The following is a 27,934-nucleotide window of genomic DNA, read 5'->3' as shown; positions in this document are numbered from 1 at the left end:
ATTTGATGAATTTTTATTTTTGGGAAATGAGGTACCGTCAGCAAACGGGCTCAAGGAGAAGACGAGACCATTCACAAATGGCCTCGAGAAAAGAGGCACCGTTCACAAACGGGCTCGAAGAATTTAGAGGTTTTCATGAATTTGAATTTGACGTAGAATTGGATTTGATGAATTTTGGATTTTTTTTTTTTTTTTTTTTGAACTCAATGAAATCGGGGACATTATAGATCGCGCCCAGTAAAGACAGTGGAAACCAAGACTTTGACGAATGATGAGACGACCAACCTTATGAACGAAGAACCATTAGTAACAAGGATGGATTAGGAACACTTTTATGAAACTTCAACAAGATTTTTCTCAATGAGACTGTTGGTCTTGTCTTCTGGGGATTTTGATAACTGAAACCTTGAACAAGACATTTGAGATTGGTAATTTAGAACAATGGCTCTCTCGGATATAATCATGGAAAAGTGGGATTTGCCTCTTGACAGGTGTTTAGATAAACATTTCTTGACCAGGATAGTATTTAACAAACTGGAAGGAGATTCCGAATTTTAATGGTTCGTCTTTCTGAGAAATTGGCTCAACCACCATTGCATCTGGGGCTCTTCCAAGCTTAAGGTGCCTTCCTGGGGTATGATCTTTTTACGGAAGCTGGGCTTTCTGATGTTTCTACTTCTGAACTCTTCTGAGTTGATCTTCTTTGAAATGTAGCTGTTTGACTAGATTCTCGAACCCTTTCAGGTATAATTGCAGGGAGCTGCCTAGGCCGGGCTTCCTTCACCAAGACAGTTACATCATTTGGACATAGGAACGACGATTGACTCTTTCTAAAGAGAAAACTTAGATGAAAGGCACTACTCAAAGGATTGAGCAGCCCTGAAGGAGTGAACTTAGAATAACAAAGATTGACTGACTACACTGACAGACACAGTGATGCTTCTGACTTAGTTAATATTTTATTTGGTAAGTCTATCCTTCCGAGGAATAGTTTTTCAATTGGTAAACACTGGACCTTTTCCTTAAAACAGTAATGCCTCAAGGATTTAATTACGACCCCTAAGATTGCTTAGCTTCAATGCCCCCAGTTTTGAGGATATCACTTGAATTTGCTTGAATTTCAGTTGATCTTCAGTCTTGATACCGGCTGTAGCCTTCTTATACTGATTCTCTTACCGTGACCAAGTTACCTCTTCAGGGTTTTTAACTTGGCGGACCGCGCTAGCCTTAACTTTTGCCTGAACCACCTTTCTAGGTTTTCGATCCAGCAGGCTATCCCCTTAGCTTTTGCCTAAGCCGCCCTTTCGGGTTTTCAACTTAGCAGGGAAATGATCTTAAATTTTGCCTAGACCGCCCTTTCAGGTTTTCAGTCTAGCAGATCTTCAAACTCCGTTCTTTTTTTTTTCTTTTTGTGTTTCGGGACCTAGATCATTAAATCTGAACACCGGAGGGACTTTATAGGTAGGATAGGGCTTTACAAAGAATGGCTTAAGGCTCAACAAAGATTTCGACCAAACCTGTGAACAGGTTGCCTCCATATCCCCATGTAGGAATTAGGACGTGTGTAGTTCAGGGCAAATGCCCCTAGTTTGAAAATAAATTGTTTGAAGGTTAATTGATTTTTCTTTTTTTCTTTTCTTTCTGGAATAATTATCTTCTCTTCTTTTGGAACTTGTCCCTCTTTTTTTTTGGAACGATTGATTTTTCTTTTTCTTTTTCTTTTGAATCGACCGAACTCGGTTTAACCGAGCTGCCTACGTACCCCAGTGTAGGGATCAGGTCTCGTGTAGTTCGGGGGAATGCCCCAAGTTTGATGGGTTTTCAAGAAAATTTGATTTAGGCTCGAAGGGTTTGCAAATCGGTATTCTTTTGACATTGGGTTTTGATTTTGGGATTTAATCGGCCAAAGGAGGCCTTTCGATGTTCAGATTGGGAATCGATCTAGGTTACTAGAGTCTGTCTGGTACTGATTATTTATTTCTTTTTTTTTTCTCTTTTTTTTTTCACGGAGTTTGACGGCATTTCCAGGTAAGATAATGGATTTTCTTCTTTCAAGATTCTAATGCGTGCTTTCGGCTTTCATAGAGCGAAACTTGTTCCTTGACATCTTCCATCTATGGATTTGTAACTCTTGATATCTGATGACCACTTTTCAATACTTGCTCTTGAACTTCTTATCTTGAATTTGTTGGCTTCATGTTATGAATTTGAGAACCAAGGTCATTGATTGGAAATATGAAAGTTATTTCCACTCTATGCCCCTTGCATAGCATATGATATTCACTTCATTCTTTCTTGAACCTTCTATCTGGGTCTTTCTCTTGACATTAATGGTAACGCTTACGGGACCATCTTTTTATCCTCAAAACGGGTTTACCAATTCTTCACACTCTTCAGAGGGTAATGTATTTTCAATCGGCATTTATTGGATCAAGGTTTCAGTGCCAGTGTTTACCACTTCAATTTCATCTTTGAAAGGCTGAGATTGGCGCTCCTCCTCTTGTTCAAGTAATCGTTGTGACTCAAGTGGAGTTTCGTCAATTTTGTTCTCATTTGAGGAGGGAGTCTTATTTTAAGATCAGAAGCACACTTAAGAAATAGACACAAGTGAACTTTTTGGAACTGACTGAAATTTTATTTAAAGAAAAGCTATTACATCAGACGACCTATCCTGAACATGCTCAGGATTCACAACTCTAAATAAGAAAGGGAAACAGAAGATAACTTGCCTGGACTAGGCATTGACCTTTAACTGTAAGACCGGACTCAACAATTATACTGACCATGATGACTGACTCAACATAAAATAGTAAGTGACTAAAACTTTAACTGCTGCAACTGTTTGGCGTTGAAGGCTCGGCGAAGGCTGGTTCGTTCTGAACATCATCATGGCTGATACTTTCAATTTTGGACAATGATGACTGATTCGCATAGGGAAATGCCCCTAGCTCAAGGATTCTGAGAATGAACTCTAAAGGACTTAGCAAAATAATCTTGAAAAAGGTAGCCCCTAGAGGAGGAACAGACCAGGGGTACAAGCAAGATTGGATTATCTGGACCAGGCATGATCAGATCATGAGAACGCATAATCGAAAGATTGTGAGATTCTGCATCTGCCAGTTAGGGGATGGCATGAAGATACGATCGAATCGTATGACAGAAGAACGAAAGACGCACGATCAAAAGATTAGATGAGATAGCATAAGATTGCTTTCAACGGATAGATCATGAATGACTAATCCTATGAGATCTTTGGAAATGATGGGATTTATATCCTAACCCAAAGGGAATTTTTTTTTTTTCACATTTTATCAGTGTTACCTGAAGGCATCAACCCTAATCCTAATCTATCGGAGTGGAGAGAGAATCTCGACTCATGACTTTGTTCGTGTATCTAAGGACCGATCGTAGCCATTGGAAGATGGACTACGGCCTAATCTAGACACAAATAGGTAGAATATCCTAAACTAGGCTCACACACGTGATGCACATGTGTTCGTATATTACATGCATGTGTGGGTTAATCTAGGGGTAAGGCCAAGAGTTCCCTTAGCGCGAATCCATGTTCGATATACTGTACCAGTGTCCGGCGTATCAGTACGTGAACAAGGGATCCGTTTACGTACCATAAAGGTACTAGGCTAAGGGTGGAATGCTTCTCTAGCACAGAGGCACCAGGTGATGAAATCCCAGTCAACCATGCTAGATAACACTCCGGGTTCCTAAAATAGGATGTGTGTGCACGTGAGATGCATGGTTTAGATGCAAGTGATGTAAGTGTGTGCAATATGTTTGCGCAATCTATGATGCCTTCAGGTTTTGTTAAATTAAGTTTGAGTAAAATGTGATGAGAAAATAAAACAAGACAAACTAATCTAACAAGTATAGAGTTTTTATGAGCCATTTAAAATTAAATTCAAATGAATTATCTTTTGAAGTTTTAATGAAGTTAGGTGATCCCCAGCAGAGTCGCCAAACTGTGGTACCCGGATCCCGCGAGAGGGGTGTGGGGCGCGAGCCGCCGCTCTCTCTCTCTTGGTCTCTCGTATCCACGCGATTGGCGTGTGTTTTTAATTGTTGATTGTAATTCATCTTTTATGTGAACTTGGGATTACTAAGGCAATCCGAATTCCACACGAAAGAGACTGACAGAGTCGCCACCTAGATGTGGGATCTAGGACCCATAATTAACCAGAAATCTAGACTCGCTACCTGGTTACGAGAATGGAAGGTATGGGGAGTTATCCACCACATGCACCATTCCTGTCCGATAATCGGTCTTCGATTCCAAAAGCTAACTCTTTTAAATTTATTTTAAATGGCTCATTCAACTCTATGTTAATGTGCGAACTAAGTGACATGCATCCTATGATCTAATTTCAATGTGAATCCTAAATGTGTATCTTGATTTATTAATTTGTCTGGATTCAATCTAAGTGAAAGTTCTCCTAGAATTCTAATTTCATGGAAAGTCCTAAGTGATTTGATTAAGCATTTACAAGAAAATTAATATACAAAACACCACAATTTGTTTGTGGTGCCGACTCGCGGGTGGTATGCCATCAGACATCCAAGCTGCCTACGTACCCAAGCCTCACTGGGATCAGAGTCGACGTAGTTCGGTGCACCTAAGCTAAGTTACATATGCCTAACTCAACTAAGACACCGACCTAGACGGGATTGACTGTTTCAACAGTTTTAGGAGAAGTTATTTAATTCAAGTTGAGGATTTTATTATCTTAGGATTTCATCTAAGATGCTATATGATTCTCATCTAAATGCAAATGGTCCCTTAGACTAATGCAGGTTTGCCTTACATCATAGTTTACTAGGCTTGTCCTAGGGAAAGATTGGGTGACTAGTGTAACTAGACCTATGGCACGGTTGCTATACATAGCAAGCGTCCGTGATGAGGCTGGACTCCTAACTCTAGGACTCTCTAAAACTTAGGACACGACACGACACCGGTGTTCCTAAATTGGGCTCTAAGGGTCCTTACGACGGAAACCGTGATCCAACGGTTCCGAAAGACACGGGGTGAATCGATTTCAGTTCTTGAGGTTAGTGAAAAAAGGGATGGAAGAGATGATGAAATAGTGTGAGGGAATGGGAAAGATAGAGAAAGGTGCGACTGAACTTGGGAGTGCCAAATTGCCTACGTACCCCACGATGGGGATCAAGCCACACGTAGTTCCGCAGGGGAGGTTGCTTGGATTTTGGAAAATAGGATTGGTATTTGGATCAGGAATCGGGTTTGTATTTGAGCATTGGACTTGAGATTCAGAAACATTGATTTATCAATGGGATTTTGGAATTGGGAATTTGCATCAAAGAATTGAGCATATAGGAATCATCAAGGGTTTGAATTTTGGGAATTCAAAATGGGCGGGCTTATGAGATTCGGCCAAATGGATTCAGACATGCGACTCGGATTGTGTTGGGATATTACTTGGTTGGATTGGGTTAATGGTTAGGGTCAAGTGAGTCGGGTCTAAGTTAGGAGCAAACCCGAGACTAGCCATGGTCTAACTAGGAGGAAGCAGGGTACAAACCAGGGTGCGGACCAGGGTGCACCAGGGTGCGAACCAGCAGGGAACCAGGGTGCGAACCAGCAGGGGAACCAGGGTGCAACCAGCAGGGAACCTGGGTGCAACCAGCAGCGAACCTGGGTGCGAACCAGCAGGGAACCAGGGTGCGAACCAGCAGGGGAACCAGGGTGCAACCAGGAGGGAACCTGGGTGCAACCAGCAGCGAACCTGGGTGCAACCAGGGTCTAACCAGAGTGCGAACCAGCAGGGAACCAGGGTGCGAACCAATATCGAACCAGGGTGCGAACCAGTAGGGAACCAGGGTGCAACCAGCAGGGAACCAGGGTGCAACCAGTAGGGAACCAGGGTGCAACCAGCAGGGGAACCAGGGTGCGAATCAGTAGGGAACCAGGGTGCAACCAGCATCGAACCTGGGTGCAACCAGCAGCGAACCTGGGTGCAACCAGGGTCTAACCAGAGGCTAACCAGGGGGAAAACGGACCCTACATGCTTCCTAACATGGTTTTTCTTTTAAAGTAAAAGATATGCATGAAAACAGACCCTACATAGAATTGAAATAAATGCCTACCTCTTTGGAAACCCACTTTGTGTTTGATTTTTCTTTGATGTTAATTCCTTGAAGATGATTCCTTGCTTGATAATGACTGCTTTTGATATATATCACCCAACGTATAAAATCACCCGATCCGGCAAGGATGGCCGAACCCTTGAAGAGATGAGGGAGAGGGATGAATTTTCTAAGAGAGGGGTTCTTTTTTCTTCTTCTCTTGGATGGTGGGATGAGAGGGTATTTATAGGAGAATGGGATAGGAGGTTAGGTGAGGTTAGGTGAGGTTAGGTAAGGTTAGGTGAGGTTAGGTGAGGTTAGGTGAGGTTTGAATGGTTAGGATGAGAGGAGAGGTTAGGTGAGGTTAGGTGAGGTTTGGATGGTTAGGATGAGAGGAGAGGTTAGGTGGTTTTGGATGGTTAGACCCAGGTCAAGATCTGCCATTGATCTAACGATTTACGGAAATCGGGTCTCGGAATGGAATCAGGGTCCGGGCTATGAAGTGACCCTAGCTTATTTTGTCCCGATTGATGATCCGTAATGTCAGATCAAGATATTAACGACCTAAAACATATAAATCAATGATAGAGGGGGTTCTCACATGGATTTAACACACTAATTTATTTGTTGATTAAAACAAAACAAAATGGGGTGTCTACAGATTTGTCTTGTTGAGTCGTGTGTTGCGTATTTTGATGTGTTTTCTTATTTTCATGTACAGATCCTATACCTTTAGCTGTAGCATGCATGTGCTTGTCCACCAGAACTTAGACACCAATTAGGCATGTCACATATAATCTAACTATTCTTAGGCGACATATCTTTCATTTCTTTTGTGTGTGCTTCTTATTCATCTCCGAGACATGCATGATTAGCTAGACGTTATCTCGGGGATATCCGTTCCCATTTCGCATGATTTTCGCCCAAAACTCTTCAAAATTAATAATAAATGGCATAAGAGACCAGGTGCTAGCACTTGGGCGAATTGGGGGCGCCTAATCCCTTCCCCATTCGTCATCAGGCACGAACCCTATTTTATATCTCTGGTTATCCGTTACAACAGAGCACAGCATGGGATCCAGGGCCCACTTCCTTGGATGGCGACTCTTTCTTTGTTCGAGGTGCGTCTCGAATCCGGGCTAGTCCTCGAATCGAGAGGTATCTCCCTTACATCGCCGCTCATGCTGTGAGGGGCACTCTTTCGAGAGTTCCTTGGTGGGGCTCTCCTTCACGTGGACGATCTAGAGAGACTCGTCGTGGGGGCACGTCCCCTCACGCCCGTCCCGGATCGGGGTCCACAGGATTATCTAATTTTAGTCCACTATGATAATAGAATTTGTTAAGAGTGTTGTTTTTTTATGTTCCTTTTCTGATTTATTTGGAACTCAGCTCTCGAAAAACAAATACGTGATAGATCGATTTTGATGGCAAGTTTTTCGGAACGTTTCCTTTAGCAGAGTTCCGATTTCTTTTCTTAAGATATTACGTGATTATTTATAGCTAAGTCATTTGTTTGTATCTGGATTGTCTTGAATTAGGATCAATTTCAGATCTGATCTGATTTGAGTTCACTAGGATTATCTAATTTGAGTTCGCTATGAGTAATTTCAGACCTGATTTGAGCTAATTACTCTGTTTTAATATTTGAAATTTTGAATGCTTTTCCTGAAATTAGAATTATCTAATTTGAGTTCAATACTCTGTTTTTTTTTTATTAGTTTCAGATCTGATCTGATTTGTGTCCACGGAAGATGGAAAATGATATCATAGACTTGCAACTCTCAGAACTTACCTCCTCATATGAAGAGCTTTTTCAAAGATACGAGTACTGTGTGAGTGTTTTGAGGGAAAAGCAAGCAGAAGCTGATGCTCTCCGGCTAGATAATGAAAAACTTCAATTTGCTATCCTCCAACTGAGAAATAGATTAGATATTATCTCAATGGGGCAAGAAGCTCCGCTAGACCTCGTATTGAATTCAATGTCTTTGATTCATGATGGGAATCCAGCAGATCTGACAAGGCATTATGGAGCGAGTTCGAGTAGAGCTCAACCTCAGGTAATATGCCATTTATTTACTTTCCAGTAATTTTTTTAATATTTATTTAATTCTACTTTTATCCATCTAGGGTGCGACGAAAACTGAAATCTGCAATAATTGGATGAAATTTGGTGGGTGTCCTTACGGTATTCGGTGCCATTTTGCCCACGGCCCTCAAGAGCTCTTGCCAATTGAGCGCGACAGTAAGTACAAAACTAAGGTTTGCTTGAATGTTCTTGCTGGTAAAACACCATATGGGGATAGGCGCCTGTACCTCCACAGTACCTAAATTGCGAAACCTACAGTTTTTGGATTGTAAATAACCATCTACAAATAAGAATAAGGTAAGATGGAGAGTTTGAATCCTCTTACTTAGATGCTAACATTAGACCTCTAATCTCCATTGGTCACCTCTTTCGATATATGGGTCATAGGGACAATCATAGTAAAACTTTGATTCTTGATAAAAACTCGTCTCTTGATGTAAAGACTTTGGTTTTGCTTGAATGCATGTTCGTAATACCTTCTATTGAGCAGTGCCTTATTATGTATCTAGTTTTCTTTTATCTTAGAAAAAATTCATATTTTTTTAGTGTGCCGAAACTTTCCCTAACTATTATATGGCTATAAATGAGTAAGGCAAATGACGAGAAGTTATATGGTTCCCGATTGGGCATGCCTGTGTTAGCCTCTTGATATTTGATCTGGCCAGCTATTGGATCAAATATCAAGGGCCCGTGCCTCTTGCACGAGCATGCCCGACCGGTCACCGTATAAACTCGAGACAACCATGTTTTGATAATAGGCACGAGATCAACTTGTCCTATTTGCTTTAACCAACTGTTGAAGGTCAAAGGCTGCTAACAGGTTTTTGGGAATTCTAAAAGATGGTTAATGCACAGAGGACAAGGTGAGCTAGGGCATATCATCAAAATATGGTTGTGCTGATATCATTTACCATGTCTTATTTCCTTCTTGGGGAAAATTCTAGTACTCTAAGAGGACCTGCTTTCTGTAGACATCCTTATTTTGCTACACTTTAACCAACAATAACCTAATATATTGATCCGTGGAGTTTCATTGGTAAAGTATGCATCCTCAAATGGGGGAGCTATCTCCTGGGCTTCTAAGAATCAGACATGCGTAACTACTTCCACCATGGAAGCAGAGTTTATTGCATTAGTCTCTTGTTGTAAAGATGGGGAGTGGCTGAGGAATTTGCTAATAGAAATTCATATTTGGCCTAAACCTATGCCATCGATATATGTGCATCTTGATAGTCAGGCCACACTATCAAGGGCATAAAACATGTGTACAATGGTAAGTCCAGGCATATTGGACTTAGGCATAGTGTTATTAGGCAGTTACTTACTGATGAAGTAATAACTATATGTGAGATCAAGCCAGAACTTGGCTGATCCATTAACAAAAGGTCTTGCAAGAGATATGGTGTTAAAGACATCAATGGGGATGACTCTAAAGCTAATAACCAATGATCACCAATGATGGAAACTTAACTCAACACTTGAAGAGACATCAAGTCTTAAGTTCAATGAGCCTAAGTACATCATATGGAGTGATTGCAAGCACTATACATTATATAAATGACATCCCAAGGGAAAGTGCTTGGTACCTGTAATGTGTAACGGAGGATGTTGAGCATTTGGGCTCTTAATAGGCTTATAACCATGTTGTTAGAGTGCTATAGTTAAAGGGGCACTCGTAAGCCTACCTATGTGAGTGTGGAAGTGGTGCCGCTTCCTATGAGACTTGACTAGTATCTAGAGCACTCATGAAACCGAGATACAGACACATGGCCAAATCACGTGTCGGCTTATAAGAATCACCGGAGGAGAAGAATTTCTTATGTGTGAAACGTATCTGGTTGGCCGTATAGAATAGCTAGTTCAAAGACACGTCTACTATGCAATTCTGGTCAACTTTGATAGGTTCTCACTAAATGAAGGTTCAAATCGTAAGATACCTTCATTTATGAGTAAGAGTTCCAAGTATGATGAGACATTTTTTTATTTTGAAAATGGTGGGGGATTGTTAGATTTTGATTTTCAAAATCTTATTTTTTGGTCAAAAGAAAGTGTTTGGAAAATATTTTCTAAGTGTGTTTTGGAAAAGGAAAAACTTTTCTTTGGAAAGATTTGCTTTTTGCAAGAGAAAGAGAAGAGTGCAGAAGTAGTGTGAAAAAGATAGTCCCGTACCGACTCATAAGAAAAGAAAAATTGGGCTTATAAAGTTCTACTCTTTTCTCTTCTTTATTATGGTGCACAATGGGTCTTAGCCATGGGTTGAACCGCGGGACGGTGCAACGCACCGTTCGCACATGCGCACGCGTGCGCGCGGCGTGGGCAATGGGCTATAGGGCGCATAGTGGCGCTTTTTTAGGCGCACTTTGCACTTCGCACGCCGCATCGTAGCGACGAGCGATTGGAGCCTTTCATTTTCCCGATTTGATCCGGACCGTTGGATCAAGATCGACTTGGATCGGTCAAGTGGGTAGACCGAATAGTTCGGTTGGGTTGGGCCTGAGTTCGGGCCCAACGGTTGGCCCAGCAGGCCTAGGGGCTCCAATGGATAGTGCATGAGCGGGTGCGATCCGAAGCGTCGGATCGTAGTGTAACAGCTAGTGGAAGATGACCGTTGGATGGTGTCCCATCTACTCAATGGTCAAAGGCCCAAAGGGTGTGATCTGCACCATAGATGGGCAATCTAGCGGTTCGAAGTTGGAAGGGTTTTTACACAAGCCAAAGGTCACTCCAGGATTGATCTGATCCGTAGAGTCGCGATTAGACACGATCTAATGGTCAGAATTCAAATCCGTTGAAAGGATGTCCAGAAAGGGTGTTTTCCAACATGAAAAGCCACCAGAAGCTCTATAAAAACAGTAGAAAATACTCATTCTATATAGAATTCAGATTTCTACTTTGGCATACCAAAAAAATTACTATTTCCAACACAATTCTCTCTCTCTCTAAACCCCTACAAAGTTTCTGTTTTTACTGTTTTAGAAGTTCTCTTCAAGTATTCTGTTTTCTGCAGAAACAGAACACTTGGGTCTCTAATACTTTCAAAATTCAAAGGTGATTCAAGGCTTGATTCCGTTCAGTGCAGAACGTCGTCAAGCAATCGGTTTGGAACCGGGCTTCATTGTATCTTGGAGGCGAGTTCGTGGTCCCCTTTGCACACTACTGGTGGGGGCGAATATCGTCTTAAGAAGAGTGTTTACGCGCCTTGAAGCATCTTCTTATCTTCTTCTCAACCACTACACAAAAATTTTCTCCAACACCTTTTACCTCATACAACTTTCAATAGTAGTTCAGGAGTGTTGGAAAGTGGTTAATAGTGTTCGAATAGTGGTTCATGTGTTTACATAGTGTTTCCTAAGTACAAATAGTGGTTAAAACTGTGTAAATAGTGGTTCACAGGGTATAAATAGTGGTTCCAACTCTACCATCAGTGGTTTATGGGTGTACGTAGTGGTTAAAGCAATATAAATAGTAGTTCAGGGTTGTAAAAAGTGATTCATTGGATCTGATTCCATCTAGTTTAAATTGGTTCATTCGATTGGATTTCATTTACTTGAATAGTGGTTCATAGTGTTTGAATAGTGGTTCATGTGTTTATATAATGTTTCCTAAGTGTAAATAGTGGTTCAGAGGGTATAAATAGTGGTTCCAACTCTACCATCAGTGGTTCATGGGTGTACGTAGTAGTTAAAACGATTTGTGGAGGTAAAATGGACGTGTATAAACCTTCACAAATCTGTCCATTTTTGCCTCCACGGTTCGAAGGGTTAGGATGATCCTATGGAGCTGATTTTTGGTGGACACCCCATCTATGTGAGGGCCAATCAAATGAATGGTTTGGATCACCCAAACAATGTGGGCCTCCATTGTATTTTAAGCTAGTGTGTAGATAACTTATCTACACTTGTGTGTAGAAACCATTTCCTCATATATATATATATATATATATATATATATATATATATATATATATGAGGAAATGGTTTGTGTGCAGCTGCACAGATAGCTTATCTGTGCATGGCTGCCACAAACCATGGGAGAGCCACATTTTTGGAGAGATCCAAAGCATTCATTTGGAAGGCCCTTCCATGGATAGGGTGTGTACCAAAAAATCAGCCATATAGGATCATTCTAACCCAATCAAAGTTAGAGGGGAAAATGGACAGACATTGTTTCTGCCCATTTTTTTCCCTCCACAAATGGCAGGGTTAGGATGATCCTATAGAGCTGATTTTTGGTACACACCCTATCCATGGAAGGGCCTTCCCAACGAATGCTTTAGATCCCTCCAAAAATGTGCCCCCCCCATGGTTTGTGGCAGCCATGCACAGATAAGGTATCTGTGCAGTTGCACACAAACCATTTCCTATTTATATATATATATATATATATATATATATATATATATATATATATATATATATATATATATATATATATATATATATATATATATATATATATATATATAAAGTGTCTCTAGTCTGCCGACTAGAGATCATTTTCTAGTCTGCCGACCAAAAACACATGGGTCCCATATTTTTTGTGGTTATCTAAAGCATTCATTTGATAGGCCCCATCATAGATATGGTGTCCACAAAAAATCAGCTTCATAGGATCATCTTAACCCTTCGATTTGTGGAGCTAAAAAATGGACAGATTTGTGGCAGTTTATAACCATCCATTTTAAGCTCCACAAATTGTAGGGTTGGGATGATCCTATGGAGCTGATTTTTTGTAGACACCGTCTCTATGTCAAGGCCCATCAAATGAATGCTTTGCATAACCCAAATAAGGTGGGACCTATGTGTTTTTGGTAGGCGGACTAGAGAATGATCTCTAGTCGGCAGACTAGACAATCAAACCCACTAGATTCTTCCGACGTCAAGTACATTAGCCGCCCTTTAGTCATTGATACACTGGCGCTGGGTGTCCCTGGTGATCAAAAGGGGAGTAAATATCACTTCCCTTTTCAAAAAATGCCTTCCATGATGTCCTAGATTTTGCAAGACTGGCTGTTCCTTCAGCTGTTATGATTTGGAAAGTACCACTCGTCTTACTTCTGAGAAAATTTTATTTATAATGTATATTAAACTCCTCCCCCCCCCCCGCTCCCCCCCCCCCCCTAAACGGATAAAATCCCCCCCTTTGACGGCTTCGGTTCACTGGTTGAGGATAAATTCACCCCCCTCTAACATTTTTCTTTGCCTTTAAAACTTAACGAATAACGTTAAAGGGAGGATTTTATCCGGCAGAGGAGGGAGGATCATTCCCCTAAGAATATGATATCCCAATTATTAAACATGTACAAATTATCATCACGGTTGCAGAGGAACTCTCTTGGAGCCCTCCTCCTAGTCCTTGATTGATATTAGCACTACAAAATGGAGCTGGTTACATTTTTGTCAGAATGCCCCTAATATGCGTGTCTAGGCACAACTTGTTTATACATTCTAATGGAAGTGGTCTGTAGCTCTAAGAAACCGATTGTACGTTTTCTACCATGAATTGTCCATATATCACCAAGTTTCGCAAATGCAGCTGCTATGCCAAAAATAATACTTATCTAGTTATTTCATTTAGAAGATTAATCCTATTTAGACGCATTGCAGTTCTCTTTGCTGCCTACATAACAGCTAAAATTTGATAAAATATGAATGTCCTTATAGTTGACAGCTTGGAATATTGGTTCTTCTATCTGGTCTTCTTCCTAATCCAAAGCTAGAAATGTCGGTGTTCTCAGTTACGTTGGTATTACTTTCATGTTTTACAGTTTCTTTTTAATCGTATTTAGGATGACTGCTCTGTTGTCAGTATTGCTTCATGTCTTACAATTTCTTTTTAAACATATTTAGGATGATGACTCTTCTGTTTCTACTATAGATCATGTCTAACTTATGCTTCAAACATCAGATATGGATCAGAATAAACTCAACAAACAATTACAAATCCAAACCAAGAAACTATCTGTCATAACTAACATCATTTAACTGAAGTATGGTTCCAAAATTATATACTCCTCTCGTTCTATGTAGTTGAACTAACATCATTTAACTCATGTATGGTTCCAAAATTCTATACTCCTCTCCTTCCAAAATATGCATTATCTGTCATATTATGTACTTGAACTAACATCATTTAACTCACGTATGGTTCCAAAATTCTATACCCCTTTCGTTCCAAAATTTGAAATGATGTTCCAGAGACAGCGTGAAATTTCTTCAGTGAACTCCGTCTTCACCCCGTGAACCTCCCTCTTCACCCCGTTCCTTCACAAACAATAAAAATAGATTAAGAAAAGAAAAATTGCTATTTTAAAACTAAAACACAAAAAAATAGCTCAAAGCTTTGGCTAAATCAGATATTACCTGAATTCCAACTCCACTAGAGCTGGCTCCGTCCTTCGACCGAATAGAAATACTTGTCGGCATGGAAATCGGATCATCGGTAAGTGACAAAAGATTCAAGATCTGATTCAGCTGAAGATCTTCGTCCATTGAAATCACGCTGAATCTCTCCTTCAACTTAGTGACTTCATTTCGAAGGTTTACATTTTCTTGTTTCAGAGCCTCGATTTCCTCCTCCTTCCGCTGTAGTCGAGCATACCAGAAATCATATTTTCTCACGAGATCATCACGCAGCAAAATCATGTTAGAGAGTTGTACGTTGAAGCAGTTACGCATTGCTGCAATTTGGTCCTCCATTTTTGCCCTGCAATGGAGACAAAATCAGAGTTGAGAAAAAATAGCATATCAATCCAGATTCAAATAATTGAAGTAGCTATAAATAATCAGTAGTCAGAGACAGAAGAGAGAGAAGGAAATAGGAACTCTCAAATGATTTATACGCTGGGTGAATGGAATCCAATCCAAACAAACCATCCCTAAGGGAAAAAAAAGATGATATTCATTGATGGAGTTCGATGAGAACGTCCGTTTTCTGGTTCTTCTCCTTCCTCTTACTAAGTTCTGGTTTGCTTTTCTTAGCTGTTTTTTTTCATTACTCGTTCATGATTAGCTCTTAATAAGTTATTTCCTGTTCAGTTGTTAGTTTTTTCTAGTTTGAATCTGCTTGTTGATTGCTCTGTTTTCTCTTTCTACTTGCACTGCTGCTTGCCTACCCCTCTAACCCCCCCATTCCAAAGTTCCTCTGGTTTCTCCATTAAATCTTCCTCTGCAGATGGACATTTCGAAGCCTCCTGACGCAGGTAGGAAACCAGCAAGAGCACTTGATGAAATGTTAGCTTTTCGGGATCTCGAGGAGAAAAATAATCCCACCACCCGCCCCCTCCACCAGCACCCACCCTAGATCAGTTCTTCTCGGAGATGAAAAAGATAAGCTCGGCTCAATCTCTCAGAGATGGTGACAGGTTGAAAACGATAGCCACCTGTGGAAATCCTAGTACTGACATCCTTTCTTGTCTGGAAAAGGACGAAGATCATATCCCTCGGCTGGAAAAATCAGACCAACTGGCCTTATCCTTGGGTTCTCCTACAAAGATCACTGTTTTTCCTGATTGTAATGTCTGTGCTAGTCAACAAATGAGCCTACAAAGTACACCTGCCCGGTCCTCGAAAAATGTGGACCTATCAGCTCAGAGCCTCAGAGCCCAGCTAGCATCTCCCCAGAAAATTTGAAAGTATTTGTGGAATTGGGGTTGGACGCCAAAAGATGATTTTCTCTAATCCAAATGACGTTTCAATTCCAGAAGTCTCCCGCCCAAGTGAAGAAACTTTGAAACCAAACCTGCCCCTGATCAGGTGGGAGATAGCGAGGTAGAAAATGTTGAAAAATTGAAAACCAACCCAATTTTGGAAACTGGAACATGCTTTTCTCAAAACCTGCTGCAAAAAACAAGATTACAAATCTTGAATTCCAACAACCGGAGGCCCATGAAGAGGAGGATTCTGCTGCTCTAATCGAAGATGAAGAAATGAAACAATGGTCTTCTCATTGCCTGGTTGGTTATCTTATGGGGAAGAAGCCTTATTTCCTAGCATTTTCAAACAACTTGCAGAGAAAATGGAACTTGAAGGGAGACTTTCAAATGTTTGCTCTTGCAAATGGGTTTTACCTGTTCAAATTCATCAATGAAGAGGACTGCATTCAAGTGCTAGAATCAACAACAAATTCTTATGGAGGCAGGCCTCTCGTTCTTCAAAAATGGTCTACAGAATGTGCTCTTGAAAGATTGAAGCTTAATACCATTCCAATTTGGGTGAAATTCCCGTGTCTCCACCTGAAGTTCTGGAATGCCAAATGTCTCAGCAAGATAGCAAGCCTAATAGGCAGACCCTTATACATGGATTCTCCCACGGATGAGGCAACACGCCTAAGCTACGCCAGGGTTTGTGTCGAAGTTAACGCTGAGAAAGACCTCCCCAACAGTGTGCTTATTTAAACCTCTTCTGGCTCTATTACTCGTGTCGAATATCATTGGAAGCGCACTCCATGTAAAAGGTGCAAGGATTTTTGCCACTCCCAGGATAAATGCCCATGCACTCCAACAACTGCAGCCACCATTCTGCCAACAACCCCCCCCCCCCCCCCCCCCCTCCCCTCCCCAAGTCAAAACAAAAATGGATTCAAAAGAGGAAGAATGTAGAAATAAAAGGTGATGATCCTATGGATGGTAGGGAATCTCTGGAATCAAGAGAAGCAAAATCGCAGGACACAAAAATGGAGAACCAGTCCTCTGAGGATGTAGCAATCTCAAACAGTTTTAGCCTCCTGGAAAATTTGGAGCATGAGCAAGTTCAATTGGCTGAGAACGTAGCTGGCAACAAATTGGACAGGGGCATTAAGAATAGCCAAGATGACATCCAAAGTCGGAAAAACATGGAAACAGAACCCTCCTGGAAATTTGATGACATAAGCTTGGTCTCCATAACAACAGATTCATTAGCCCCAGATTGTGATAACACCAACCTTATCCCCTTCGAGGAGTGTTGAGAATAACCCAAATACCCAGTCCACTTTAGAAGCAAGGGAGCAGTTTGATCATTTGGAACTGGTAGACAGAGTTTTGGATTCCACCAGGATCCTTCATCCCCCGCACCAACGTTGTTTGTAATGAAGTTAGTCGGAGTGTGGAATGTCAGAGGCCTCTGTTCCAACTCAAGGCGCAAAGAGGTCCAATACCTAATAAACTCTACTGGAATTCCAGTTTGTTGTCTCTTAGAAACCAAGGCTAAAATCCACATGTTGCAAGATTATGTTCGAGATATCAAAGGAAACTGGTTATGCTATGAAAATTATTCCCATGTAATCAAAGACAGAAAATGGTAATGTGGGATTCTATGAGAGCTTCAATTACAATCTTAAACGATTCAAGTCAAATGGTCCATGCTGATGTTAAAATCCTGCAAACCAACCAGAGTTTTAACCTCACTATCATCTATGGTCATAATTATGAAGGAGACAGACGCTCTATATGGTCTGATCTTCTTGGCATCTCTCCCTCTATCCACCTCCCATGGTTGGTCATTGGTCAATTACAATCCCAAAGGATTCAAGTCAAATGGTTCATGCTGATGTTAAAATCCTGCAAACCAACCAGAGCTTTAACCTCACTGTCATCTATGGTTATAATTATGGAGGAGACAGACGCTTTATATGGTCTGATCTTCTTGACATCTCTCCCTCCATCCACCTCCCATGGTTGGTCATTGGTGACTTCAATGTCACTAGGTTCTCTGATGAAAGAACAAGTGGAGCCCCTCCAAACATCACTGATATTGAGGAATTCAATTCCTGCATCACTAGTTGTGATTTAAAAGACCTAAACACAATTGGTAACCCTCTTTCTTGGAGTAACAGAGCTAGTGAAAAGGAAAGGAAATTTGCTAGGCTGAACAGAGCTCTAGTAAATGATTTGTGGCTCCTCGATCACCCCATCTCATTTGCTGAATATAAAGCTCCAGCTATCTCTGATCACAGCCCCATCCTGGTCTATCTTAAAGAGCATAAACGCCTCAGACCAAAGCCGTTTAGATTCATGAATATGCGGTTGGATGATGCTTCCCTCTACCCCATTGTTGAAAGAGCCTGGAGTACACAAGTTCTTGGCAACCTGATGTACAAATTGGTTCGAAAATTGAAATAGGTGAAGAGACACATCAGTGACTGGAATAGAAATGTGTTTGGCTGTATAGCCACAAAGTTGCCCATTGTCCGATCAGCTCTGGAAGAGGTCCAGCATAAGCTTGCAAATAACCCCTCTTGTAGGACCCTTATTGAGGAAAACCAACTCAGGGAGGAGTTGATTGTTGTGTCTAACAGGGAATAATCCTTCACTAAACAGAAATCAAGAATAAATTGGCTTCAGGCAGGGGATTCTAACTCAAGTTTCTTCCATTCAGCAATCAGATCTAGAATCCACAGAAATAGCATTGTTTCCATGGAAATGGAGGATGGAACTCGTACCTCAGATCCCCAGGAAATAGCTAATACTCTTGTTTGATTCTTCCAAAAGCTCCTGAACTATCCAGATCAGCACTTTGATACTCCCCCAGACCCAACCAAAGTTTTGAACCCTGAGGAAGCTGCCATGCTCCAAAGATGAAATAGAATGGGCTGTGCTCAAATCGGATGGCGATAAAGCCCCTGGACCTGATGGTTTTAATGGAGCCTTTTTCAAGCACTTTTGGTACCTTGTGGGTGAGGATTTCATTGCAGCAATTAAAAATTTCTTCAAAACTGGTAAGTTGCTAAAGGAAGTCAACTCCACCTTTATAGCTCTCATTCCCAAAGGTATTGATGCCTCTTCTCCTGGGACATTCAGACCAATTTCTCTATGTAACTACATATACAAGACCATCACCAAAATTCTTGCATCAAGTAAGAAAAAAGTCATTGGAAAACTTGTGAACCTGGCCCAGTCTGTCTTTATAAAGGGTACACAAATTCAGGAAATTTTTTTGCTAACTCATGACATCCTGCATAATTTCCATCTCCCAACCTCTAACCCATCTCTGTGCCTTAAGAGACTTGGCCAGGACCTTCGATAACCTCAACCGAAAAGCTCTCATTTCTTTTATGCTCAAACAAGGTTTCGACCAGACATGGTTCAGGTGGCTCTCGGAATGCATCTCCTCTCCTTCCTTCTTGATACTAGTTAATGGCACCCCCTCGAGGCCACTTTTCCTTGGCTAATGGTATCTGTCAAGTTGACCCTCTGTCTCCACTCCTATTCTGTCTAGCGATGGAAATGTTATCTCTCATTCTGGAAAATGCTCTTCAACAGAATATCATATTGACTCAGGGTATGACATTGATCACTCATCTTCTTTTCGCAGATGATTTGATGATTTTCTCTTCAGCTACCATGGTTTCAACTAGGGGTATCCTTGATTGTCTTAAAAAATTCTCTACCTGCACTGGTCTATAATGTTCTTAAATGTGAGATTCTTTTCTCTGGTACTAAGCAATCAATCAGGGAGAGGATCAAAAGAAAGTTGGGCTTCTCGGAAGGCAAATTACTTATAAAATACCTGGGATTACCACTCTTTACCTCCAAGCTTAGCGCGAAGGACTGCTTTCCGATCATTACCAAGATCAGAAAAAAAATTCAGGGTTGGTCAAATAAATTCTTATCCACGGTGGAAGGGTGGTGCTGGTCAAGTCTGTACCATATCTACTGGTCTTCTGCTTTCAACATCCCCAAAGGGGTTATGAATGAGATTGAGAGAATTTGTAGAGATTGCATATGGACCGGAGCAGAGGGGGGAAGAGAAAAGTCCACATTGAAGGAAATATGCAGGCCGAAAGAGGAAGGAGGATTGGGAATTAGAAGGCTGGAAGACATCAATAATAGTTTGCAAGTTAAACTCCTATGGAACCTTCTCTGGAACAAATACTCCCTCTGGAAGGATTGGATCATTGGAAAATACTTGAAAAAAGGAAATATCTGGACCATCCAGATTCCATCCAATATGTCTTGGGGCTTTTGAAGTATCTTAAAAACTAGGTCCATGGCAAAGGATCATATATGCTACCTAGTAGGCAATGAAAATGAGATTGATCTCTGGAATCAGCCTTGGCATCCAAAAGGCATCTTAACCTCTCTCATTTCTAAAGGAAAGACAGACTCCTCTCTTGTTACCCTTTCGAATCTAAATGATATTCATCACGAAGGAGATTGGAACCCGATCCTTGATAAGCCCTCTCTCAAGGAAGAAAAAGCTCTTCTTATGAAGGCAATGTTCAACACTGATAACACAAATAGGGTAATCTGGAAACCGACAGTCGATGGCACTTTCTGTACTAGAAGTGCTTGGGAATCTATCAGATCAGTTGAGCAGACTATCCCTTGGTCGAAAACTATTTGGTTCAAGGGGCACATCCCCAGGGATGCTTTTGTGGCCTGGAAAGCTTTGCATCTCAAGCTGACCACCAAAGACCATATAATTTTGTCCAATTCTACAATCGACAACAACTGCTTACTGTGCAATTCTGAAGCTGAGACTTTTGATCATATTTTCTTCCAATGCAGCTTCTCCTCCTGGGTGGGGAGGTCCATCTTGTGGAGGTTTAAAACTTTAAATATTGAAGGAAACCATACATCTCTCCGAAGAAGAGAACAGGATCAGAATTACTTGGCAGGGGAAGTCGCAAGCCTCATCAGCTATTAAAAGTGCTTTTGCCTCGGCTATATACAGGATATGGATGGAGAGAATTCAAAGAATTTTTGAGCAAAAAAGGAGACACAAGATTCAAATCCTTCGTGAAATCCTTGCCAATATAAAGATCAAAGTTAATGGCCTCCCTCTTCAGGATGAAGACACAGCAACAAGAAAATGGATAGCAGAGAACTTAGTCTATAAGCACATCTGCAAGATTAATCATCACAAAGTAAGCACGTGGTTCAAGCCGGACGAGGAAGAATTCAAAGTTAATACTGATGCCTCGCTTGAGGAAGAACGTAGTGGCATCGGCGGCATTATCCGAGATCACGAGGGTTTGCCCATTCTTATCTTTTCCAAAGATACATGTTCTGATCAGATTTATGCTCTAGAAATGTCAGCAATCTACCTGGGCATAACTCGTGCGAGAGAGATGGAAATAAAAAAGACTTGGATTGAATTCGACTCCCTTTTTGCGGTTAATGTGATTCAGGGCAATACTCCCATGCCTTGGAAAATCTACTCTCTGGTCTACTAAATCCTCTCAACATTGAAGAATTTTGATTCTTGGCGCATCTCTCACTGAGAGAGGCAAATGCAGCTGATGATTTTCTACTGAAAAGGCATTGCCCATGCAAAGGGGAGGTCATCCCTATGCCCCTTGCCCCATCGGGTCTCTTGGAGATTATCCATTCTGATAGAATTGGTGTTGAATACTCTCGCTTGTAATTTTGTTTCTCTTGCCCTGTATTCTCTTTTCCCTTTTACTAATATATTCTAGTGGGTATCTTGCCTAACCCCGGCTTACCCATAAAAAAAGTCTCCTATGATTCTCAAAAACAAAGCAAACGGTAAAAGCTCGATCAAATTATACTCTATAAATCATAAGGTTTGCAACATTTACCCTAAAGCTTAAAATGAACTCAAGAGATCTCAGTAAATCGGAAAAAAAAAAAAAAAATCCATTCCAGCTGAAAAGGAAGAAAATACCAGATCTCATCAGCTCTTTATAAAAACAATTCTTTGAGAATGAAAAATGATCTCGTCCATATCATTGTGAGAGACCGGATACATATATTTACAAATACCGGATGTTAACTACCATGTGGTGGTTGTTAACTGCCATGTGGTTACAGAATTCAAACTAAATAAACACATGTTAAAAACTAAATAACTGCTGCCATGTGTTGTATAGAATTCAAACTAAATAAACACATGTTGAAAAATAAATAACTGCTGCCATGTGTTTTCTAAATGCCTCATGGAGAAGTCAGTTCTGCAACACACCCCGTTAATCTCAACGATCTAGATTGGAGGTTGAGGTTGGATCTTAGAGACTCAAACTGCACAGTTGACAGAGGCTTTGTGAAAGTGTCAGCGACTTGGTCTTTTGATGAGATAAATCGGATGTCAAGAGCACGGCGAGCAACTTTTTTCATGGACAAAATGGAAGTCGATCTCGAAGTGCTTTGTACGGGCGTGGAATACAGGATTCCCCATGAGATATGTCGCCCCAATATTGTCGCACCATAAGATTGGTGGTTGGCGAAGATAGATGCCAAGGTCACGAAGCAGAGATTGGACCCAAGTTAATTCTGCAGCAGCAATGGCCAATGCTTTGTATTCCGCCTCGGTACTTGATCGGCTACAGTAGCTTGTTTGCGCGAACTCCATGAGATGAGGTTGTGCCCAAGGAAAATAGCATACCCACTTGTAGATCGTCTGTCATCTAGACAACCGCCCCAATCCGCATGGGAGAATGCACTTAATTCCTTTGAATTTGATTTCTGCAGTTGCAAACCAAACAAGCATGTGTGCTTAAGATATCTCAAAATTCTTTTAACAGTCGTCCAATGTATTGGGATAGGACAATGCATGAATTGGAACACCTTGTTTACCGCAAATGAGATGTCAGGACGAGTGAGTGCCAAATACTGTAGAACGCCCACTATACTCCTATACATTGTTGGATCAGATAAGGGAGTCCCACCATTGCGAGAAAATTTTTCTGAGGAAGGCATGGGTGTGAGTACTGGTTTAGCCTCTAACATATTAGTTCGGGTTAGGAGATCAAAAATATACTTTCTTTGTGATAAAAACAAACCAGTTGGAAGGTGTAGTGCTTCAATACCTAGAAAATAACTGAGAGAGCCCAAGTCCTTGACGGCAAAATCTGATCTAAGAGTATGAAGTAAATTATTGATTGCAAGTGGATTGAAAGTTGCAATAATAATGCCATCAACATAGATAAGCACTATTAGAGGAACATCTGAACAATGGCGAATAAAGAGAGATGTGTCGGATGAAGAACTGGAGAAAGCAAGTTCAAGTAGTCGTGAACTAAGTTGAGAGAACCGTGCCCGTTGTGCTTGTTTTAGCCCATATGTGGCTTTATGCAATTTACAAACATGAGACGAAAATTGAGGGTGAGTAAATATGAGAGGCTGTGACATGTACACTTCTTCCTCTAGAAAACCATCTAAAAATGGATTTGGGTACAGCAAGATGGGTGTATTGGATGGTGAATTTGGGGAGGTGTTGGCTGGCTTGTATGGGTTAGGTTTTATGTAGGCAAGATGTTTGATGAAATTCCTCAAAGGGTTATGGTTATGGTGTTGAAGGAGTTAGGGTGTCGGATAGTTTTGGGTGGCTGATTTGGTGTAAATTTTCTGCAGGTTTGGGGCTGAGATTAAGAAGGAAAAAAAGACCTCACTTTGATTGCAAGTTGCGCTTTGATCTTCGTAGTCTTGGATCTTTGGACCTTTTGCTCTTGGATCTTTCGCTCTGATGCCAAATTGATGCAGCATCGTGAAGGGAAATAGAAGAAAGGGGAGAGAAATAGACGAAAGGGGATAGAAGAAGAAGAAGAGAATAGAAGGAGAAGAATAGAAGAAGAATAAGAAGAGAAGAAGAGACGAAATTAGGGGAGAAGAGAAGAATATGAGAAGAGGAGGAGAAGAAGAGAACAGTAGAGGGAGAATCAATCTTTATTCAATATCAATCAAAGTTAATAATCTCTACTACATAAGGCCTATATATAGGCAATTAGAAGTCCTTAAACTAAGGAAACTGCCTAATTTAAGAATCTCTAAAAAGTAAATATTGAAATAAAATTCCTAGAAACTAAAATAACATGGAAAATAAATTCCTAAACTAAATAACATGGAAATATAAATCCTAATGGGCAAATATGCCACTTATTGGCCTATTATCTGCATCACTCCTACTACAAAACACAGCTAAAAATCTTAGCTGATGATCACCCAGATTGATTGATTACTGTCCCCAGCTCATGACTACCAGCAGGAAACTTTGCATAAAAAAGTGGCCACAACACTTTCGATAAGTGCTCCCACCTGGCCTTCCTAATTCAGTGGAGCTCTTGAAAGATTGGTCTATTCACATCAGTGATGCCAATCAATATATGAAAATAACTTTGTCTATGCAGATATGTATAAGCGTAACATTAAAAATGACGAAGATCACACTACAAACATTTCACAAATGAGGCATAGAACTTATAAACTTTAGCAAAGAGGTCAAATAATAAATAATCTATTTTAAGTTTATTGGCTATGCAGTATAAAAGGATGCACTTCATCTTTATCATTAACAATAGCAGATAGATGAAAATCAACAACAAATGGGTAAAGCATTAACTATAGAATTCTCCAATGAGAAAGTGGGTGACATAGCCAAAAGGAGCTCTAAAGTGTAAGCATTGTTGTGTTGTGACCTTGAAGTAGTGACCAACATCATGACTTGGCTACTAAAAGGAAAAATCAAGACTTGTTGGTAAAAGATGATCATGGAAGATACAGTTGCGAAAAAAGCAGCCACAAAGTGATGAAATCTTAATCTTTATGTTTTTCCATTGTGTGATTAAGCGGGAATTGAACTACAGCCGTTCAAGTTTTATCATTCCCTCTAAATCCCTAAAACAGAAAATTCACGGCATATAGAATCAAAATATCAGAACAAAAAAAAAACAAAAATACCAAAGACACAATGAAGCTCAATAGAAAGCCATAAGTGAGTTCAGGTGCTAATCCCTTTTCCATACTAGAATTTTGAAAATACATATGTTGTCCATGTTCTTATTATGTACATGCTTATATGGTAATAATGAATAATGAAAAAGAAAAAAAGTTGCATTTCAACATTAGGATTTTAGGCTGGATCTAGAGTTAAGGTTGAATCTAATTTTCTTCCACTCATATTTAACTATAAAAGTTACACATTAGATGTTAGGATTGGAGTATAGGCATGATCTTTGGGCATGTGTGATCCAAAGTAAGGCATATTAAGGGAACGGTCCAGGTCAATCAAATTTTGGACCCATTATATTTTTGTACATTCAAACACAACCAACCTTTTATATGACAGAACTAACCATTTCAATATAGCATTTATTTTGTATGATGGGGTTGTTTTAGATGTCAGATTTTAAGGATTTCAACTATGGTTCCCATCACCCTGTTTTGTGATCAGGAAAAAAATACCAACCGACATTCATAGCACCAAAGTATGCCTGGTGACCCTCATTTGCCTTTTTTTTTGTCTCATAGGATTTCAAATTATACATTTACAAGTAAATTTTTCTCATTTAATTCATTTGCCAGGTAGGGTTCACTAGGTATGGTTCACTGTCGAGATTATATGACAGACAGCAGCTTTATATTGAGTTGGAAGAAATGCTTCATTAAGCGTGACCATAGGTAGTGGTTCCCATATTTCATGATTGATCTCAGTCATTCACTTAATAGGTAAATTTGATCTTATATCTTGTGTTGTTTTTTTTATTTATTTAGAGGATGTTCAATGAGTGGATATGCGTATTTTTTAGGATGATTGATGCTTTTTTTCCTCCTAATTTTAAAAACTATTGTATGGTTAGGTATTGGTCATTTCTCACTGAACATGGTTTCATTTATCATCTTCTAATATTTTCTTATAATTTTATTATTCTTTTCTTAATAGCGTGGTTGTTGCATGAGGGATTTTGATATATCTCGAAGAAGGTATTGAAATTGAAACTCTGAAATTCAGTTCAGTGATATGCTTGATCATAAGGTATTGTCATTAATAAAAAAAAATTTAAATAAATAATCAACCTGGGTCTTATGAAAATCATTATCCGGTTGCATACTTATTGGGAAAAGCATAGAAAGGAAACATCAAGTGAGGGATCTATAGTAGATTCCAAAAATGTTATTTTCGACGTACTTGCTTTTGCTAATCTATATAGATTGCTTTGGAACAAGTTTTTTCTAACCTGTTGGTGATGATAAGCCTCTGTTTTGTGATTATCATTTTCATGATTTTAGTCATTTTAATTCCTCATCTCATTCCATGGACTGATTTTGTATCTACAAGCTGCCAACAATCTCTCTCCATGGATTTGTTATCTATCGCTACGACACAGATGTTCTCTAAGTCAATTTATTTCCTCACATCCATGCATATGCCAACCTCTGTATCTTTTACACAAGTGGTGTATGTCGTCGTTATAATTGTCCTTTATTTTTGTAAAAATCTTGATTTATGATTCATTAGTTAATTTGTAACTAATTGCTAACCATTGCCCAATATCCTGCACTTTGGATCAGTTTCTATCAGCCCGTGCACCTCCTATAAGATTGATGAATGGACCCAAGTGTCTCCTTTCTTTGTTTTTGGGTTTGCCTCTGTACATCTTCATATCGACTTTTATAATGATTGGCTTTTCTCTTCTGTTCATTATAAACACTATTGTAGTGTGTAGCCAGGCAAATCATGAATGCCGCAGTTCTTATTTGTGACATGCTTATCTTTAGCAGCCCCTATATAGATCTACATGTGAACTCAAGAAGCATTGATTAAATCATATTTGAATGGACATATGTCTCATGTTTCAGATTGTTAGAAACCTATTCTACAAGAAATGGTGTTTTTTTTCCTGTTCTCTGATCGCCAAATATATGTGGATTTAGCAGGTTGGTGAATCAACGGCTGCCACCATGTTTTACTGCCATTTGGGTGACATTGATGGTGCCTATACCTCATGATTATTGATTTAGGGTTCAAGAGGTATCCTTTTCCTTTATATTCTTGATTTATTTTTCTATTCTTGATTAATTGATATATTTTACTTATTTAGATGGTAGAAGTCTGTTTTGTTCTGTAACTATTTCTTATGAGACCATACCAACATGTAAATCTGATATAGCACTGCTCTACCCATCTATTTTGTTCTCTAATCAACTGCCAATTTCTCATGGTTTCTTTTCATTCTGAATTAATTTCCACACTGTCCATGTCACAAGTAGCCCCAAATGCACATACATCTTTATAGCCGTCGCTCACCTGAGAGTCACCACCCAAAATGCCGCAGTGATGAACGTGCTGTCCATCAGTGAATACAGGGGAGCTTTGAACTCAAGACCTTTGGCTTTGATACTATCAGAGCCAAAGGTCTCGAGTTCAAACCTCCCGCCTTTCTCCAAAAGCTTAAAGAATGAGGTCCTTCTCAAGATTTCTAAGAACAGAGTCATTTGGTTTCTTATCAAGATCTCTTTGACAGGCTTCCAAATCCATCCTAGATTTCTCAACCTTATCATCAATATTACCAAACTTCTTCCAGTGGAATTTCTTCAGTTCTGCCTAAAAAGCAGAGATTTTCACGAAAAAGCAGCGAGTTTTGGCCAACTCAAGTGAGCCATGCCGAACCGTATACGGAAAGGGTTGGAGAAGGACCCCTTGGCCCAAGGCCTTATAGATGCTATCAAGGAAGGAAGAACCCGAAGGTTTTGGGGAAAAGATGGGCTGACACTGAGCCCACTCTGGCCTCGCAGGGCGGGCCCCTGTGGGTCGAGCTGGAGCTGCGCCCTAAACGTAAGGCACGTACTCTGCTATTGAAACCTAAAGAAACGCAAAAAACTCGGTGCGTTTCGTATAGACCGAGACTTGTAGCTTGATTCTCGAATCATTCTATACTGGGAAGAATTGAAGGAAATCGTTATGCACGATGTTTGGGAGAAAACGAGTCATAGGAAACCCTTCCATAGCATAGGATTTTGAATGCGATAATACCCCCCCTACAACCAAATGGCCTCAGGAGAGGATAGATAGGATCTGGAGACAAGGAATATGATGT

General features: G+C 40.2%; 4 protein-coding genes and 1 long non-coding RNA gene across 5 annotated transcripts; 3 read left to right on the top strand and 2 right to left on the bottom strand.

The window, feature by feature from the left end:
• Positions 1-1,216: 1,216 nt before the first annotated feature.
• LOC143856385 (uncharacterized) lies at positions 1,217-6,644 on the bottom strand. The gene is made up of 2 exons (XR_013238181.1): positions 6,118-6,644; positions 1,217-3,113 (listed from the first exon to the last, which is right to left on the bottom strand). It is a non-coding gene; the product is annotated as an uncharacterized LOC143856385 (long non-coding RNA).
• Positions 6,645-7,847: 1,203 nt separating this feature from the next.
• LOC143856687 (zinc finger CCCH domain-containing protein 9-like) lies at positions 7,848-8,424 on the top strand. Its single transcript, XM_077366952.1, has 2 exons — positions 7,848-8,153; positions 8,224-8,424. Exons 1-2 carry the CDS (start codon positions 7,848-7,850, stop codon positions 8,422-8,424), a joined length of 507 nt encoding a protein of 168 aa, XP_077223067.1.
• Positions 8,425-14,156: 5,732 nt separating this feature from the next.
• LOC143855720 (uncharacterized) lies at positions 14,157-21,835 on the bottom strand. Its single transcript, XM_077365802.1, has 3 exons — positions 21,790-21,835; positions 14,545-14,887; positions 14,157-14,445 (listed from the first exon to the last, which is right to left on the bottom strand). The coding sequence occupies exons 2-3, from the start codon at positions 14,878-14,880 to the stop codon at positions 14,398-14,400; spliced, it is 384 nt and encodes a 127-aa protein (XP_077221917.1). The 5' UTR covers positions 14,881-14,887; positions 21,790-21,835; the 3' UTR covers positions 14,157-14,397.
• On the top strand, positions 17,697-18,464 carry LOC143856685 (uncharacterized). Its single transcript, XM_077366949.1, has 2 exons — positions 17,697-18,228; positions 18,331-18,464. Exons 1-2 carry the CDS (start codon positions 17,697-17,699, stop codon positions 18,462-18,464), a joined length of 666 nt encoding a protein of 221 aa, XP_077223064.1.
• LOC143856684 (uncharacterized) lies at positions 20,149-21,337 on the top strand. Its single transcript, XM_077366948.1, has 2 exons — positions 20,149-20,690; positions 20,836-21,337. The coding sequence occupies exons 1-2, from the start codon at positions 20,149-20,151 to the stop codon at positions 21,335-21,337; spliced, it is 1,044 nt and encodes a 347-aa protein (XP_077223063.1).
• Positions 21,836-27,934: the final 6,099 nt, after the last annotated feature.

Source organism: Tasmannia lanceolata, unplaced genomic scaffold (assembly GCF_043159265.1).
Source record: "Tasmannia lanceolata isolate RefF3 unplaced genomic scaffold, GAP_Taslan_0.1 ptg000023l, whole genome shotgun sequence".
NCBI classification, from domain to species: domain Eukaryota; kingdom Viridiplantae; phylum Streptophyta; class Magnoliopsida; order Canellales; family Winteraceae; genus Tasmannia; species Tasmannia lanceolata.
The sequence above is the reverse complement of the archived record's forward strand: the minus strand, read 5'-3'. Positions and strand labels throughout refer to the sequence as shown.